General features: G+C 45.2%; 1 protein-coding gene across 7 annotated transcripts in view; it reads left to right on the top strand.

Moving 5' to 3' along the window:
• LOC308080886 (dedicator of cytokinesis protein 9-like) overlaps positions 1-19,689 on the top strand; it is a 103,291-nt gene that overhangs the window by 20,939 nt on the left and 62,663 nt on the right. For 6 of the 7 annotated variants that reach the window (XR_013932759.1, XM_080422946.1, XM_080422948.1 and 3 more), the window contains exon 2: positions 19,040-19,156. Coding sequence is in view for 6 of the 7 variants with exons in the window: in XM_080422946.1 (XP_080279072.1) it covers positions 19,040-19,156 (117 nt within the window). In the remaining variant the exon portion in view is untranslated. Of the gene's footprint in view, positions 1-14,100; positions 14,375-19,039; positions 19,157-19,689 lie in introns of those variants that run through there. The other variant, XM_080422947.1, reaches the window with a different exon arrangement.

Raw genomic sequence — 19,689 nt, forward strand, 5'->3', positions numbered from 1 at the left:
ACAGAGGGAGAGTGAGCACTTTTTATACACAAATCCACGGAGCGCTGCCCTGTTGGTGGCGCAACCATTGCTGCAGTGTCAGTCAGCAGCTGCTGCTGCTGCGGTCTAGTCCGTCTGTTGACGTTAGTAGAGCGGCCATGAACTAGCCTACTGGCACCTGACGTAGGTGGTTCGTCCCGATTTTCTGTAAAGTTAGTGTTAGTAAAAGTTAGTAAAAAGCAGGTAAAAGAGTAATGTGAGCAGTCAGTGACTGCAGCTGACTGACACCGCAGCAGCAGCTAACAGAGTCTGACACCGTAGCAATGGATGTGCGCAGGGCAGCGCTCCGTGGATTCGTGTATAGCAAGAGCTTGATCAGAACCAACTCTGTGCAGCTATCTCCAGCCTGTTAGAGCGCAGGTGTCATCACATCAAGCTGATTAAGAACAGACCTAGGTACATACCTCCTCTCAATGAGCTGGCCCAGGGTCCGGGGTTTGCATTGGTGCTGAACTCTTCCCTCAGAGCTCTGGCCAACCTGGTGGAAGCGCTCACCTGGGCATCTAGACAGCGACACTCCACATACACACCCCCCAGCCCCCAAAGCTCGCCTGGGCCGGGAGCTTCAGGTGCTTCCTCCTCATACAAGCGGGACATGGCATCTGCATGCTGGATGTCCTTCCCTGGTCGATGCTCCACTCTGAACTTTTAGTCCTGCAACTCAAGGAACCAGCGAGCGACTCTGGCGTTCCTATCTTTACTTGTGGACCGTGGTGCGTGGTCGGTCACAAGGGTGAACTCCCTGCCCCATAGGTAGTACCTCAGGTGGTTTGTGGGCCACTTCACCACCAGGCACTCGGTTGAGTAGTTCTTCTCATGTTTCAGCAGCTTCCTGCTGATGAATGTCACAGGATGTTCTTCTCCCTCAATGACCTGTGTCAAGGCCACCCCTAACCTACCAGTGCCGCTGCAATAGCGAGGGAACGGGGCCAGAAGAAGTCCTGCGAGAACAGTCTGGAGGACATGAAACAGAAGATGAGGGAGAAAAGAAACAAGCGTGAGGATCGGGTTCGTGTGGCATCCTAGTCAACAAAACCAGTGAGGACAACATCCTGAAGGGGATCCAGGTGAACAACAAGGAGCCGGCAGTGGCTCTGCAGGTGGAGAGGGAGAAGGTGAGGCAGGCCTGCGACGTCATCCTGAAGCTGAAAGGGGAACGGCAGGCTCCGGTTGGCCATCTCATCTGCAAACGGATGCTCAGTGAGCTGAAGGCCAAGGCCAGCGCAGCAAAGAGTCAACCTATGGAGATCCCTGCTGAGCTTGTGGATCCATCCAGGACAATGAATGCAGAGTACCCCAAGACTGAACAAATCCCTCCAGTTTAAGGCTGTGGCCGTCTCTGCAGACGGTGACACCAGACCCCTGAACCAGACGCGGCAACAGGCGGAACCAGAGCCGTCGGTCTGTCGGCTCCAAGGAAGGAGCCATGGCGCAATACATCAGAGGCCAGACCCGACAGTCGTCCTCAGGTGATAACTTGGTTAGCACATCACCAGGGGCTCGTGGAGTTGTATTGTCTGTCAAAGACTGTTCAAGTTCACAAAGTAACAATGTATTTGGGGGTTCTTTACAACAGCAGGCTGGGGGGAGTTAATCAAACAAAACAAACAACTTCTTCCCAGACTGGGGTAGCGTTCCAATAAACATAAGAGCATCCCATGTTGCCTACAAACAAAAGAGAAAACACAAGATTAGGTTTATGTCTGAATCACATAAATAATGTTGAGGAAGTGGAGTATGTCGCTTACCGCCCGAGCAGAAGTCCTTCCACCAAGAAGAGGCAGCCAGAACATAGGGAGAGTGAGCACCTTTTATAGCAAGAGCTTGATCAGAACCAACTCAGTGCAGCTGTCTCCAGCCTGTTAGAGCGCAGGTGTCATCACATCAAGCTGATTAAGAACAGACCTATGTACATACCTCCCCTCAATGAGCTGGCCCAGGGGCCGGGGCTGGCATTGGTGCTGAACTCTACCCTCAGAGCCCTGGCTAATCTGGTGGAAGCGCTCACCTGGGCATCTAGACAGCGACACTCCACAATATATATATATATGTCAGTGTTCTGTTGTGTGTGTGTGTGTGTGTGTGTGTGTGGGTACGTGTGTGTGTGTGTGTGTGTGTGTGTGTGTGTGTGTGTGTGTGTGTGTGTGTGTGTGTGTGTGTGTGTGTGTGTGTGTGTGTGTGTATATATATATATATATATATATATATATATATATATATATATATATATATATATATATGTGTCTTGGTTTATATGTGTCTTGGTTTGACATGACTGGTTGGTTTGACATGACTGGTTGACAACTTAAGTGGTACTGCCCGGAGTTCAAAATTACATTTCTCCCCTGAGCAAGCAGGCAGGCTCTAATCTATTAGCTCAGTGGTTAAAATGTCAGCACGTGTGCAGGAGACCCGGGTCTGAATCTGCAGGGGTAGGACAGGAGAGGAGAGAGAGAGAGAGAGAGAGAGAGAGAGAGAGAGAGAGAGAGAGAGAGAGAGAGAGAGAGAGAGAGAGAGAGAGAGAGAGAGAGAGAGAGAGAGAGAGAGAGAGAGAGAGAGAGAGAGAGAGAGAGAGAGAGAGAGAGAGAGAGAGAGAGAGAGAGAGAGAGAGAGAGAGAGAGAGAGGTTATTGGGTACATTGTGGTGTTGCAGTTTGGCTCTATTGTGTCCTTCATTAAGCTAATGCATCTTATGGGGAATCAGACCTAGAATGTAATGATTTCTTTTTATGGTGGTAGGTTGCAGTGCGCTTGTCTGTGCAACAAGAACTCTTGAGCAAAAGAAAGTGTTGTCCCGGTGCTTTTCATAAACCTGCACATAAAAATTCTACTTGTGGGATGACAGCAAGTCCCGAAAAAAACACACTGCAGCCATTATAGTAGTTTATATCTTTTATTTGAAGGGAAAAAAATAAGTGGGGAGATCTTGAGAGCAAGACAAGTTTCGTCAAGTCCTTGTCAAAGCTTGCAAAGTACTGCCATCCCACAAATAAAATTTTAAGATGTATAGGCATAGGAATTTCAGATGCATTGTATTGATAAAAGCTGTGTGTATCAGTATATCTATCCATATATCTATATATCTATCGACCGACTAATTGACCGTGCATCCGTTCGTCCGTCCGCCCGTCCGACCGACAGATCAATTGATTGATTGAATTAATGTATAATTGTTTTGTTTGTCTCTGTGCACCTTTCTGCTTGTGCTCTTCATTCATTTGCATCCCTGCTGACAGATGGTGCTACAATAGCCCACTTAAAAGTGTATTGTGTCAAGAGCTGATAAAATATTCACACAAGCTTTTGCAGTAAAGAGGAAAAAAAATAGTTTAAGCATTTACATAATCCATGCATACTGTAAATAAGGATGCTATCTATTGCTTGCATCCTTGCTTCTTCACAGAGCAATTATGGTGTCATTAACCAGATGATAATTAATGTTTGATTGCTTGATGTTGCCCGATTTATCTTGGCTTTCCTATGACAAATTATGCGTATTAGGTCACTTTCTTTAACGTGTTAAATGGCAGATTAATGGCTGTGGGCTTGGCAACGCATGCTGAGGCAAGGTTGAATCACTTCTGTTTTTATAACTTAGAGGGCATGCAAATGACATCAGAAAGATGACTGCATCCCTTGTAAATTTGAGAATGTGTGTGTGCGTGTGTGACGTGTGCGTGTGCCTGTGCCTGTGCCTGTGCCTGTGCCTGTGTTTGTGTTTGTGTGTCTGTGGGTGCACATGCACGTGTGCATAAGTACATTGACAAGAGAGCAAAACATTCATTCCAAGTCAGTGTGGTTGTGTGCAAGCATCTTTGTGACGCATTGTTGTCATTTACAGTGCAATCTCACTGTTGACAAAGCGTACAGTCAGGGAAATGACTAAGGTCTGAGACAGAGGGAGGGAGAGAGAGAGAAACGAGTCAAAAATGAATGAGTGAAAGAGAGGGGAGAGAGAGAGAGAGAGAGAGCGCGAGAGCGCAAGGCAGAGGAAAGAGACAGCGAGCCAGTGCAAGCGTGCATAACAGCAAGAGAGAGAGAGAGAGAGAGAGAGAGAGAGAGAGAGAGAAGTGAGAAGTGAGAGAGTGCCTCGAGCATCCTCCGGAGTAAAGGATGATGGGAGGAAAAGAGAGTCGACGCCCTTCTCTGGTTGAATGAGGAACGCAGACTCTCTCCTCCGCAAACTCACTCTCCATTCATCGTCTGGTCCTGGATGAACGCCTTAGAGGAGCATCCGTCCCTCCCAGTGGATCATGACTATCAGAGCTGAGCAGGGGATTATTTTTTACGCTCAGTGACCTGAGGCACTGAGCGTGACTGTCACTGCGTGTCTTCTATCCAGAATGACTGTTAAAAGTCCACTCAACTGACCTCAGCACCTCAGTAAATATGATGAGGTTGGACTGGATTTGACGTCGTCTCACACAGCTGTCGGTAACACGCGTGCAAGGTGTTGGTGTCTGGAGCTCTGGAAGAAGATTTTTTTCAGTAGTTCTGAACTTCACAAGGTCACATGATCTGAAACCATCGACGCTTCCTCGCGCTTGGCTCTCAGCGCATCGGGGACTGAACCAAACCCCGGGAAAGGCCAGAATTGACTGTGGATTCACTTTGGTCCGACGGTGGAAAGTGTTTTTCCTCTGCATGGTGGTGGGGGTGGAGGTGCTATGGGCTGCACCCCCAGCGTGCTCCTGTGCCAGGGGCTTCGCTCCATCCTCGGGAGGAACTGTGGCTACATCTACAAGGCGGCTGTGGAGCAGGGACCTCAGCAGGAGGAAGAGGAAACACTTGCTCTGAGTCACGGGTTTCGGCCATGGACACCGACTACCGTAAACAAGGTCAATGTTTCACTTTCTTGTTGCTGTTTCTGCATCTTGTGTCCCATCCTTTCGCTTATCACTCAGGATTTATTTATGGTGTACGCAGTTTTTGTTTAATTTAGTGAAAGCGTTTGAGACAGGAAGCTGAGGGCTGGGTGAGGGAATGAAATGCAACACAGGTAGATCTCCAGCTGGAAACCAACCTAGGACGGTGCAATGTTGTTGTCATCTATGGGCAGTTGTGTTGAGTGAACTGAACAAAAAACTGAAACAGTAAATTCTTTAGTATTGATTAACTCAGAGAGTGTAAAAATTGGCCCAAATGGATGACATGTTGGGATGGTGTCTTGGGCCTGAGTCAACATGGGATTAGAATATGAGACTTTATTTTGTTGTGTGCTCTCTGTGTGATGGGTACAATAACAGTGGAAGGTCACTGGATGGGACCTCTGAATGTGAACAGTGCTGCTGACTGCTAGCAAAAACTTGTCAGTGTTACAGTATCTCTGCAGTTACCCGGGTGACACAGATGCATGACTTTTGCCTCATCTGTGACTCCTGAAATTCCCCAGGAGCACTGAAATGGCCAAAGCATAGAAATATCACCAATGAGGGGTCAAGAAGTAGTTGCATTTGAGATTTCGTTGGCATAGTTGTTCATGCAGTTGAATTGGTTTTGGACTCTTTCTCTCTCTTAATTCTTCTGTGTCATTCTGTGTTTGACCAATTCCTCCAGTGGTTATAATTAGGTTTTTATCAGCCGGCCTGCCACCTCTTCTTTCAGGATGTGAAATGGGCTAAAGATTAATAATTCACAGACAGAGCGAAGGCCTGTCATGTTAATCATTTGAATTACTGCTCCCTTCAGCAGGATTCTGCTAATAATTCCCTTAATAACCGTCCCCAGGAGCTAGATTTGGGAGAAGAGGCGAGAGGCTTTCTCCCAGTCAAACCATTACTGATGCACAACTTCAAACAGGTTCAAAATTTGGCTCCAAGGAAAAACCCCAAAAGAGAAGCCTTGGAATTTGCGTTGCACCATGCAAGCAGTTCCAAACTAATGAGTCCTTCTCTCTCTCTTTCTGTATCTTTCTATCTTTTACTCTCTCTCTCTCTCGCTCCTTATCCCATCTCCATATCTCCTCCAATCTTTCTTGCTCTTTGAATACCTACATAAATATCAGTGTTTGGTTAGCCTCGTATCTGGCAAGATGGTTTTGAAATGCTTTGAATGGAATAAGGCTCTGGCTGTTTTCATATCAAATACTTTCAAGCGTGTATAAACTGTCCATATCTGGATCTGTGTTGCCTGCTAGTTGAAGGTATGCTATTTGAATGTATGCATTGCTATGTCATCAAGCTACTTACCTCAGGTTTGCATAGTGAGCTGCCTGCCCTGTGTTAAGTCAATCAATAAAGAGCAGGGAGGGGTTAAAAAGGCCCGAAATGCTGCTTGATGATTCAAGAACGTATCTTTCTAAGCCCTTCTCACTCTTCAGTCGGTTGTTTATTTATTTTTGAAAGATGTTTTGGGGCATTTTATGCTTTGTTTCAGATAGGTCAGTGTAGAGACACTGGAAACTAATGTCACTGAGAGAAAGAGGAGAGCCATGTGCGACAAGATGGGGCTTGGATTTGAGCTCGGTCCTCGCGTTCACTAGGAGCATATGGTCTGTGCACTAACTGACTGGGTCACCAGGCACCCAGTCAGTTGTTTGTTTTGAGTCTGTCCTGTTCCGACTTAGAGCTGCGCTTTTAATCTCTAGTATCCCACTGTTTTCCCACTGGCATTTAGAGGGGCTTAGGAGGTAATGCCCCCTTTGAGGTTGGTATTAGACTGGGTATGGGGGATTCAGGACCCTCCAAGGGGGCTTTGTAAGGCTGTCGATGTACAACTTGAAACAGGCTTTTCAACTCGGCCAACTAGCACAGAAAAAACAAAAACCTACCGCTCAGTCAACTACCACAGAAGATGAACAAACAGCGTGTTCTGTGTTTTCATTTAGTCAAAAGAATACTAAAGTGCACAGCCACGCACAGATGCACATTGAGAGCCACACAAGTACACACAGATACATGCACACATCAAATTCCACCCGAGCATCTGTCTTCAGCCCATCAGGCCTGATTTATACTTGGTTGCGTATCGTGTCTTTCACTAGGCAGATCTACAAGCTCACAGCGCGTCGCACTGTGACACATTGTGAGCGTGTAGATGTGCGAGACACATTAAGTATAAATCAGGCGGCAGGGTCTATTTTTCAGAGATAAACTGATACTCACCATTTTGCAGTGTCCGGTGTCTTGCTCTACATTTTCCTACAGTTTGTCTTTATAAATAAAGCATTGGATTGTCTGCTCTTACCCTACACACCATCTCATGTGAAAATATACATCACATATATGTCATTCCTCTGCACTGATCCGTGCAGGTGGCTGTCTCTGCTGTGTGACTGATGCACGGTGCTGAGCCCAGCTCTCAGCACCGCTGACATGATGTGACATCACAGTGGTTAAACTTTAGGGAACTCCCCTATCAGATGTCACAGTAAGCAGTCCCACATGTTTCCCCCTCCCTCTCACCTGCATGTACAGTATGTAGGATGGTGGGTTTTGAACTGCAGCCATCGATTATTCTCTCAGCAATCATTCTATCCATAACTTCTTTGATTAATTGAATAATCTAAAAGCATGTTTTTAATTACATGGTTTTTTAAATGTGAAAAAGTTCTAATTGATTTTGTATTATCGACTGAATGGATTATTATTGTTATTTATTACTCTTTTATACTTCGTCTACAACGGTGTCACTTGAAAATAGCTAAAATAGCCTGTATGAATGATGATGTTGGCCGATTGTGAATTTGGCAGATCGTTCAAGCATATGTTCAGAGTTGTCTTTGAAGGTCAGTGTGTGTGTGTGTGTGTGTGTGTGTGTGTGTGTGTGTGTGTGTGTGTGTGTGTGTGTGTGTGTGTGTGTGTGTGTGTGTGTGTGTGTGTGTGTGTGTGTGTGTGTGTGTGTGTGTGTGTGTGTGTGTGTGTGTGTGTGTGTGTGTGTGTGTAGGGGCATAGAACTGCTTTTCAGGCAACACCCTCACACTCACACCCTCTCTCCCTCTCTCTCTCTATCTATCTCTTTCTCTCTCTCTCTCTCTCTCTCTCTCTCTCTCTCTCTCTCTCTGTCTCTCAAGAGTGCTTGTAGTGAAGGTTAGCCCCCAAAAATTACATCAACCTGCGCTTATGCAATCCTCCATAGGCCGGAGTGACGCTCTGTGCGTTCGTGTATGTGTGCGTGTGTGTGTGCGTGTGTGCGTGTGTGCGTGTGTGTGTGTGTGTGCACGTGTGTGTGCACACGCGTACGTGCGTGCGCATGTGCATACGCATACACGTGCACCCCTCAAGGGAAGGGTGTGGAGGGCTCACATGGCCTAATGGGTTCAAGCTGTGTTAAAGCAAGTAGACATTCATTCTCTTCCTCTTCTCTCTTCTCCCTCACTCACTCACTAACTCTCTCTCTCTCTCTCTCTCTCTCTCTCTCTCTCTCTCTCTCTCTCTCTCTCTCTCTCTCTCTCTCTCTCTTTCAATCGCTCTTCCTCCCTCACTTGATCTTTAACTTTTACATACTTTATTCCACTTTTGCGTCAACCTCTTACGGCCATACGCGCAAATAAACACGTGAATTGCTTCGATTTTAATGCAAGGCCACACAAGCGGAGAACCACATTTCACACCGGCACATACGCAGACGCACGTGCAATCACACTAATACAAGTTTATGTGCACGCACACACGCACGCACGCACACACACACACACACACACACACACACACACACACACACACACACACACACACACACACACACACACACACACACACACACACACACACACACACACACACACACACACCTCCCTCGACTCACTGAGCGGTGGCGGAGTTCTGGCCCTGTGCCAGTGCTGGCCCCAGGAAGCGTGATGGCGTGAGAGCACTCAGGAGATGTGGGTGAATGAAGCAGGATGACCTCAGCCCGGGCGAGGGGCTTTACAACAGCCTGATTATCACACGGTGCTGGGGACCCTGTCACACTGAGAGGGCTCGGAGGCAGCACGGGAAGGACCTCGTCACACTGAGACGCCTCGATGGCAGCACGGGAAGCCATGTGACGCAGAAAGACCCATGGCATTAGTAGAAGAGGAGTACACAGTAACACAATAAAAAATCCCACTGTTAATTTACTGTGTAAACTCAGAAGAGTGCACAAATGGACTTGAACGGGTCCATTTGGTTCCATTTGTACACTCATCGGATGCAAATTAACTGTTAATTTTTCATTTATATCTGTTGTGATATAAATGTACCTGCAAGGGTCCCTGTAAAGGTACAGGAAAGAAGGTGACAAGGAAAGGCCCATGGTATTATTAGAAGAAAAGGATTACACAGTATTGTAAAATTCCAAAGAGTGTACACTTTTCTAACTTAAATTTAACACATTCCATGCCAGAGTTTAATCTCATAATGTACTCACCAGTGCCAGCGTTTTATTGTTGTTTTTTAGTTTTTTTCATGTCGCCACAGACCTCGCTAAATAAGTTAAAAGTGCGCGTTCATTTGGTTCTAAACACACAGCGGATCCGTGAGAAACGGTCAGCGAAAACAGTTTCCAAATCCGTGCCGCCATCTTGAAGCTACAGCCGATACACGGTAAACAGTGATCAGCGAGGAGAAAAACAACAACCAGAGAAAATCGAGTTTTAAACAGGATCCCAGACAGGAAGCGGATACGATCGAAAAAACCGGAACCCGAATAATTCCGTTTCCGACCGGAAACCGGAAACGGAAATGGATCAAAAAAAATCGGAAAGTGCACCTGGGGCACTTAACATGGGAATCGGCGGTTCGCGTAGATCTACGCGACTGGCACGCTGCGGCTTTAAATAGGTTCGCGTAGATCTACGCGACTGGCATGCAATGTGTTAATAATATTAACAAATTAATTAAATTTACATATATTGTTCCCCTTAGAGCAGGGGTCTTCAATGTTTTTCAGGCCAAGGACTGCTTAGCTGAGAGAGAGATGAAGCGGGGTCTGCCACTATGTTTTGCAGATGAACCCTTTTCATAGATTTCATAGATGGTTTCATAGAATTTTATACAGTTTGTTTACTCTTTTTAATATGTTGGATTCATTTGACCATTTAAACATCAATATTTGGTAAAACCTGACCTTTGGTCTGCTCTTTTTTCCTCTACAACAAACCTCTTTCCCAAAAATAGCTGATCCAGAAGCTCACAACACGTTGCAGCGCGACTTGCAGATCTGCTATTTTTGGTGAATGTTCCCACCAGAATAAGGATGCTAGGGTTCAAAATATTCATGTAAAAAAATTATACATTTAAAAAAAGTTCCTTTCACCAAAGATTTGGCGCCCCCCTCCCCCCTAGGGGTCCAGGACCCCCTGTAGAAGACCCCTGCCTTAGAGTATTAAAAATTGCCCCGTAAGAGTCCTTTGAGAGTATGGAAAGGCAAGGCAAGTTTATTTGTATAGTACATTTCAACAACAAGTCAATTCAATGTGCTTTACGTAAAACAATAAGCAAAGGAAACACATTATGAAAGAGCAGTTGGACCTGTAAGGGTAGTTTAGCAGAAGCAACATAATCAGAGTAGTTTAGTTTATTTTCCTCAGAGAGGAAATTCTTTTCCACAGTTGGTGCACTTACAACACAGAAAATAAGACAAAATACAGCATTGCAGTAATACATACATGCTATATATTTCATATTTTTCTCTCTCATCTGACGGATATGTTTCTTACTTTTTTCTTCTATTTTCGAGAGAGCAGTGCAAGTCAAGTTCCTTGTATGTGAACATACATTTACAGATTCTGATTCTGAACTGAGACAAAATAACACAAAGACATGATGACAGTCTACAGACTGTAGGCTGAGTTGGTTCGTCATCCCTGGATAACAAGTGAAGTGTGCTTATTTTGTGCTTGTATGGCAGGAGGCCAAAGCTTTTGCTGAAGTGTCTCTTCTGTATATGGGTGAGCTGTTATCTCTGAGCAGAGGGGAGAAGGATAAGGTGCCAGTGAAGTGGATGTGTCGTATCAGTCAGAGTTGTGGTGATACGGTTGAATAGGTTAGGAGTAGGAAGACTAATTAGTTTTCTAGCTGTAGCAGTAGTACAGTGGTATCGTACTGTAGTAGTATAGTCAAAGAACTAAAAGTGAGGTTAGCATTAATCACATGAACCGTAGCGTCCCAATTCTGGGCATGAAACATTTGGCAGAAATAGCAGCTCTACAAGCTCCCAATGCGTCGCCATGCGTTTCGTTGTGAGCTTGTAGTTCGGAGACATTTGGTGTAGAGGGAAAGTCCCTTCACTTGTTCTTTTGGGTCAATCCTGGTATTTGTCTGTTTATTCTGAATCAAAGAAAAGTTCTAAGGAACACTAGACAGTTAGTCTAGTTCTGTGTACAGACTATGATAATCAGACTCATGTTAACCACTTGAACCCTAGCGTCGCTATTCTAGGCATGTCACTGTAGGCAAACATTCTGCGAAAATAGCAGATCTATAAGCTCACAACACAACACTTTGTGAGCTTGTAGATCGATTTGTGGATTGATTTGTTACTGTGGTAACAGTAGTTGTAGTATAGTACAATAGTAGGAAAATAATTGTTATTAGTAGTTACTATTTGTTGAACTAGTATGGACAAGTTGTCAGCAAAAATACCTTCAAAGTAAGATGTTAACATGTTACTATTAGTAGTAATATTGGTATTAGTAGGAGTGATTGTAGTCGTAGAAGAAGGAATTGTATTGATTGATTGAATTCTTTATTAACACAATTATTAACAGTACAGGTGGTACAGTCAAAGGTTATGCGAAAAGGATAACACAAAAAGCCCCAGGTGCTATTAGTCGATCTACAAGCTCACAACGTGCTGCAGCGTGACACGTTGGGAGCTTGAAGATCGGCTATTTTCGGTTTGAGAGATTTTGTACAGAGGGAAAAAAGTATGGAACCTAGTATAGCCCTATGGAGGTCACTGGTCAAAAATAGGGGTGTATAGGGTTTAAGTGGTTATGGCTTATGACATGATCGATTCTGATTATCATAGTCTGGCCTATTATCAAGACTAACGTTACTCTGTCCGGAGTTCCTTAACAGTCTGATCTGTGCTTTTCCCAAGAGGAAAGACAAAAGGAAGTCCACTCAAGAGACTTTGCTTTGATGCAGAATAAACAGACAAATGCCAGGATTGACCCAAAAGAACTATTGAAGGGATGTTGATTTCGGAAAAGCTAATGGTGTTGTGATGCAGTTCGGATCCGGCTTCCACTGGGGAAGGGAGGTGATAATAATGTAGTGTTTGTAGTGGTGTTTCTGTTTCTGCCCGGCTCAGGCATACTGTATAGGGGTTTTATTCTCACAATAGTTTGAATGAGTCTCTTTGATGAGAGTACAGTTTATACAAGAGATGCAAATTACAGGCACTCCGAGGCACATCAGAGAACACTGACGCACAAAGACACACAAGCGCACACGCACACACACACACACACACACACACACACACACACACGCACGCACGCACACTCACAGGCGCACACTCGTGCATGAACACACTGTATACACTGTATAAATTTTCACTAATAATTATGGAACTGTAGCCGCAATGCAGAGACGGAGACCTTTGAAGTCATCCTGACCTATGGCATGTTATCTAGACTGCATGACATCACTGAACACACAACCCCCAGCCCAGTTTACATCATCTCCTCTCCTCTCCTCTCCTCTCCTCTCCTCTCCTCTCCTCTCCTCTCCTCTCCTCTCCTCTCCTCTCCTCTCCTCTCCTCTCCTCTCCTCTCCTCTCCTCTCCTCTCCTCTCCTCATCCCATCTCCTCCCCAGGCTCTCTTCTTCACTCATTCAAACAAAATGTGTCATTTATGATAACTCTGATGATTGTTATTGATGGATGAATCAGCCCGCAAAATTTCCAATCATTAATTTGCGGCTGGCGGGCGTCGCCGTGGTTGGGTATTTATTTGCGTCCTCGTCTGCATGCATTCGCGCCGAGCCCGGAAGGAAAGAGAAAGAGAGAAACGTCACATCACCGAGGAGAAGTGTCATTTCTGACAGTAATGCCTTGTTGATGCTAACTCTTAAATGTCATGGTTTCGGGACACACAAACACATGCGCGCGCTCAGACAGAAAACAGCTGAGCCACGGCGCCTCCGACGCTGAGATGAAAGGATGGTGGATCTCCTCAGAGATTCAGCTCTGAGGGGAGGGGAGGCTGGCAAAGCAAACCTTTTCCTGAAGCAGTGAGAGAGACTTGTGTCAGTGTGTGTCTTTGTGTTTGAGATCCGGATAAGGCGGGGGGAGCGTGTGTCCACACACCCTGCTGTGTCTGCCTGCTGCGATGGAGACGGCACATACGACCAGTTCAAAGTGAGCCCAAATATCAATGGAGAACAGAACTTTATCAACGCACCAGCATTCCCTCACACAAGACGCCTGAACGGCAGACTGAAACACTTTGGGAGTTGTGAGTTTTGCTCCCCTCCCCTCTCATCTCTGCTCTCCTCTCCTTTGTTTCCTTCCTTTAAATTATGATTTCACACAAAGCAAGAGAAAATTACACACACACACGCACACACGCACACACACCCACACACCACACACACACACACACACACACACACACACACACACACACACACACACACACACACTCACACTCACACTCACACACACACACTCACACGCAGGCAGGCAGGTAGGTAGAAGAGTGGGCAAATAATGACATGACTGCTGGGCCTCTCGTGAGCTTTTTGTGGGGGAGTGGTCGATAGCATGTAATTCAACATCGTACTCCTCCTCACACACACACTCACACACACACACACACACACACACACACACACACACACACACACACACACACACACACACACACACACACACACACACACACACACACACACACACACACACATACACACGCCCGTCCGCACGCACGCACACATGCAGACTTCCACAGCTGTGCAGCTGTGGAAGTGGGAGGGACCATCTTTTTTCTATTGCGAGCCAAAGACAGAGAGAGCGAGATAGATAGATAGAGGGAGGGAGAGAAAGAGAGAGAGAGGCTGGGCTATTGTGATTGAGTAGAGAGGCAGGGGGGGGGGCTCGTTGGACGAGACTGCAAAGCGCTCACAACTTCCACAGAGTGCAGACAACTTTCTAGTACCATGGCATTCTCTCTGAGTCCTCAGCCTCCCCTGTAGACACACACAGACACACACACACATAGACACACTCACTCGTTGGATTGTACTGCACAGACACACACAGGCGCTGGCCTGAGTGTTACACTACCATGCAGGGCCGGGCAGCCAAAGCCCCTAAGAGGGAAATGGTGATCGAGTCCCCCCAGCAGTATAAGAGCTTGGCGGAGATTGAGGCAGAGGTGACAGAGGCAGAGTCACAGGTGACAGCGGTGAGTCTGACTTCATACTGAGAAGAGCATGCGTTCGCTGGGTGGGAAATAATGCATTCTTGAACCTGAGATTACCTTTTGTATGAGAAGATGTTACCGTACTACGCGGTTGAATGCACTGTGTGTGCTGTCAGTTGCATTGTTAGGTCCATTTTGAATGACTTGTAGTTGGCATTGTGTCTTGTTTGACGAGACATTGATGATCTTGCTGTCATAAGAGTTTTGGAAATAAGGAAATGTTAAATGTTTCCTCATATTTCACTCTGACTTAACTAAAAGCGGCATGATTTTGTACCTGTTGTTTGCAGGTAGGTATAATACAAGTGACAAACCACCCAGACACTATTGCATGTACTGATCAAGTTTTCACCTGCGCTTGACACCATTCTGTGTCCATATCAAGCGAGGTGCTCAGTTACAGGGAGTCACGTGATCATCTCTTCAATACTCAGGTTAACTCTGTGCCGTTCCCTTTCATGAGGTGCTTTGAAGATGCACGCCTTCTCTCTCTTTTTTGTTGCTGTTGTTTTTTTCTTCTGGAGAGCTCTGGACGGAAATGGGAAAATAGTAGCTCCAGGGCACACCTCTCCAGGGGGTTGAATGTCTGTCTTTTTTTAGGAACTGGAGCACTTGTAGCTCGCTGTGTTTTGTCGTTCACCATTTCAGCGCTGGGATCAGGGAGTTTCAAATGTTGTGCACAATTTTCTTGTCAGGCTGTGAAGGTGTTAAAGGGGTTTATTTATCTTGTCAATTCCTTTGTGGAAAGTCCTGTGTCTGGAAATGTAGCTCAGTAGTTTGAAATTACATACAGTAAGAATTGAAATAAGCCAATGTCACACATGACCTGTGAATCTTCAATAGGCTGATATCCTATTATCCCCAAACAACTCGGAATTGGGAAACCCCCTTCGGTTAATTCTGGAATAATCCATATTTTAAGAAAATTTAAGTTACTTTCTACCATTTAATTGGTTAAGCACTGGCTTCACTTATTGCATTATAAACACATTTAAATGCACTGGGCTTCAAGAGTCATCGATCAACATCCACAGAGCTGTTGGGCTAATTGGACACTCAATCGGACCTCGCCACCACCTCCGCCACACAATTGGCTGTGGGATTATTATTGGCAGTCCGCCATTCACAGCTGGTTGTTATTAACGGTCATCCCAGTGACTCGTACCCAGCTGGTCATCGAAGCAGATGATTTTCAGTCCATCCCATGATCCTCATACAGTATACTGTACGTGTATATATTGCAAGGTCATGGCTGTCACACCCCCGAGCCCCCTTAAACCGGGGGAATATTGTCATTACATCATCAGACCTCACCTCAGGAGGACTGGGGCGAATTACAATATAAATCTGTGTCTGTTGAATTGGCCTGGGTTTGGCGTGTGTTTGCTGGACAGGATCCAAGATGCTAAGCCAAATATCTCAGCAGCCACGGTCAAACTAATAAGCTGTCAGCGGTAGCGGAAACACATTATAACATGGAATGATTGGCATTGATGATGTTTTGCCGGTTTAAATAGAGCACAGCATAACTTTATGTTGCCAGATATGTTGATTGTGATTATTTATCATTATTATCATTCTTATTGATTTGGGAAACAAAATACCATTATTGCGCTTTTATTTACATCTTATATCAACATGGTATAAGTTTTCAGCTTATTTCAGCTGTGCCTGTGACTGGAATGAAATGTTTCCATGCTGCCAAAAGGTCAACAATTATTCACAGTGAAACATAAAAGAGGGCCATATGAATCTATTCATTGTGCATCACTAAAAGGTATATCATGTCTGTGTGGGATCTATTCCCATGATGGATTGAATTACATGGAGAATTTTCATTTGTATCACATACATTTACGGTGAATGAAGAATCCAAGAATGAAGAGGATAGAGCTGAAAACAATGAGAATTGAAATAAATAAATAAAAATAGAGGTCCAATATTTACAAAAGCAAAACTTTATGAAATAATCTGTTTATAAACTCCAAAACAACTCTCACAATTCCAAGTGTCCTTTATCACGCCCATGCCCTCAGAACTTTCAAAACACTGATTTTTTGATGAAACTTTATCGGTTAAAACTCTTCCGGGCTAAACATTCTCATGCACGAACAACTCACACGAATGGGCGATTGCATGCGTGTGAACTTAGCTTCATGTTGAGCCCCATGCACACGCCCAGGTACGTTCCATTGCATTTCTATTGTTGTTGATGTTTACCTGCTATCCTTTGAAGCACTAAATTGGTTTCCTTTGCACTCTTCTTACGTGACCAATAGCATGACCTGTTGTTTGTTGACTAGGGTTCATTATATTTACTCTGCTCTTGCACTTTGTACTGTAAGTAACTCTGGATAAAAGCATCTGCTTGTTGTTAGATGGTTGAAATATGGAATGTCAGGACCACTCTGTCCAAATCTTTGTTCAAGTGTGACTCACTTTATATCTGTTCTAATGGAACATTAGCCTTCATGCTGATAGTATGTATCCCATTTAGACACAGTTTTCCATCAATGGGACACTGGCATGAGGTCACAGTGAATCTTCCAGGAGACTCTGGGAAATCTAAGCATTCTCATTGGTCAAACGGGGATTCCAAGAGTTGAAGCACCAATCACTGATGCCCTTTCTCTCGGGGGCCATGCATGTGAGCTTGTGACCCAGTGACTGGTACAGTTACACACAGAGTATCTCTCTCTCTCCCCTCGCTCTCATCCGCTTCTCGCTCCGCTCTCCCTCTCTCTTCTTAACCCACATTCACCCGTCTCACGATCCTCCGCGTCAACGAGCCCAGAGATGGAGCTGGCAGCCAGTCATACCCTCTGCGAGGACAATGACATTTTGTTGGCCACACAATTCTGTGGTCAGCCTGATAGAATCTCCAAAGCTGTTTTCATTGTAACTCATCGTCCAGCAGCACCGCCCCGAAACATCAGAAACCACAATAATGATCCAGTTGCATGTCAAAAGGCTCAAGTGTAATTTAACCAGGAAGGTCAGTCAACAGCGAACTTAGCCAGGCGAGAGCTAGAATGCTCCTTGGTATTGGTACAGTATGACAGGAATGTATTGGTTACCAATGTGACTCTATACTAACAGTAGCATCATAAAGGCTGCACTTACAGCAAATACGATGTTTTAATGACACGACACTATAGAAGGCAGGCTCCTGTACGTGTGTGTGTGTGTGTGTGTGTGTGTGTGTGTGTGTGGGGGTGTGTGTGTGTGTGTGTGTGTGTGTGTGTGTGTGTGTGTGTGTGTGTGTGTGTGTGTGTGTGTGTGTGTGTGTGTGTGTGTGCACGGTGTGTGTGTGTGTGTGTGTGTGTGTGTGTGTGTGTGTGTGTGTGTGTGTGTGTGTGTGTGTGTGTGTGTGTGTGTGTGTGTGTGTGTGCGTGCGTGCGTGCGTGCGTGCGTGCGTGCGTGCGTGCGTGCGTGCGTGCGTGCGTGCGTGCGTGCGTGCGTGTGTTTGTGTGTATGTGTGCACGGCGTGCGTGCGTGCGTCACGTGTGTGTGTGTTCCGGGCTAATCTTGCAAATGCAAACCGCTGGACCTGCCAAATGACTTGTGCAAGCTGCCAGTAGGCCAAGGAAGTATTTTTAAATGTACTTTTAAAAACCTTAATTTTATAATGGAAGCCAATGCCATTTTCTCTGTAAGTCAGAATCCAACACAGAAATCCCCCATCCCAAAACATCTGAAACCACAATAATGATGATCCAATTGCATGTCAAAAGTCTCAAGTTTAATTTAACCATTTTTATAGTGGAAGTCAAAGGTGGTGGGATTGTGCTGAAACAAGCCCAAATGTGGAGTCATGCCATAGATACATACTGTGTAGATGACTGACATACTGGACAGACTGGACACATATGGTTGCTGGACACGTCTAACATCTCTTACATTTATACTGTATGAGAGTATATTACAGTATTCACTGCTGTCGGGCGGAAACCTCGTATGCTAAATGACTGTAATGTCATGTAATGTCCAAAACCGTTGCTTTTTTATTATTATTTTAAAAACAATTTAAAATAGTGAAAATTTGCTGATCTACAAGCTCACACCGCCTTGCAATATGTGGCGTTGTGAGCTTGTAGATCGGCTATTTATTTTCACTAGTTCTGTGCAACACTCTTGTATGATGAAATAGGGCATTAATTTGCAAAAAAAAACATAAAAAGTTCACATATGGATATACAAGGTTTCTGTAGCAACGAGATGAGTATATTGCCCAGTGGTTGGCCTCAGCTGGTAGCATCAACACCACATTATAACAACTCCACACGTGTAGTATATTGTTGCAGTTACTTTCATGGAAAATCAAAGATATTCAAAAGAAATTGCAGATCTACAAGCTCACAGCTAACCCCTGCTACTGCCTGGGCGCTCATCAGCACCATCTGAGCAGCCATCAGGTCGGTTAAGCTGATAACTGAATGTCACAATTTTCCATCTCTTGGACCCCAATCTACACTGCAAAGTCCTAATTTAGAGAGTGTACAAATGAAACCAAATGTTACAAACCCGTAGATGCAGGCCCGGAGTTACAGACCCGTAACTCCTCAAGGTCCCCCGGTGGGTTCCCGGACCCCAGTTTGAGAACCACTGCCGCGTGCTCATCTATTGCTGTCCTCCTCTTCTCCTCAGGTGAAGCCTAAGGTCATCGAGCCGCTGGACTATGAGAATGTCGTTCTACAGAAGAAGACCCAGATCATCAGTGATGTCCAGAGAGACATGCTGCAGTTCCCTCCTGATGACTTCCAGGTAAGCAGCGCCGAGTCATATCACACATTAGACCAACCTATTGGATTTTATTTACTGATTTATGGAATTTCTGCTTCATTAGTGCAGTGGAGAGAGACAGGACAGCGGGGGCAGACAGAAGTAGCATATCTGGACTCATCAATGACTTTCATGTTTTGCATGGCAGGCTCGTTAATTGGTGATTCCTAATTACTGTCGGACACCCACGTTAGAAAACAAGTGTGGCTTTAGGGATACTTTTATTGATGAAGTTTCTGTTTATATGGTCAAAAATGTTGACAATTATACAATTTGTATCACTTTGCCTCTATATTATGTCAGAGGCCACATAATGCTGAATCGTTTTGTGGACTGCATGGTAAATCTTGCTCAGAAGATTAGAATAGGCCCTATTCTAATCCTAGGCTGAATAGCGCGTTGTGGGTTCGAGTCCCGATCCTGACGGCCTTTGCCGCGTGTCACTCCCCATCTATCTCTCCCCATTTCATGTCAACCCACTATACTATCAATAAACGCATATAAAGCCCTAAAAT

Source organism: Gymnoscopelus braueri, assembly GCF_963280865.1.
Source record: "Gymnoscopelus braueri genome assembly, chromosome: 24".
NCBI lineage: Eukaryota > Metazoa > Chordata > Actinopteri > Myctophiformes > Myctophidae > Gymnoscopelus > Gymnoscopelus braueri.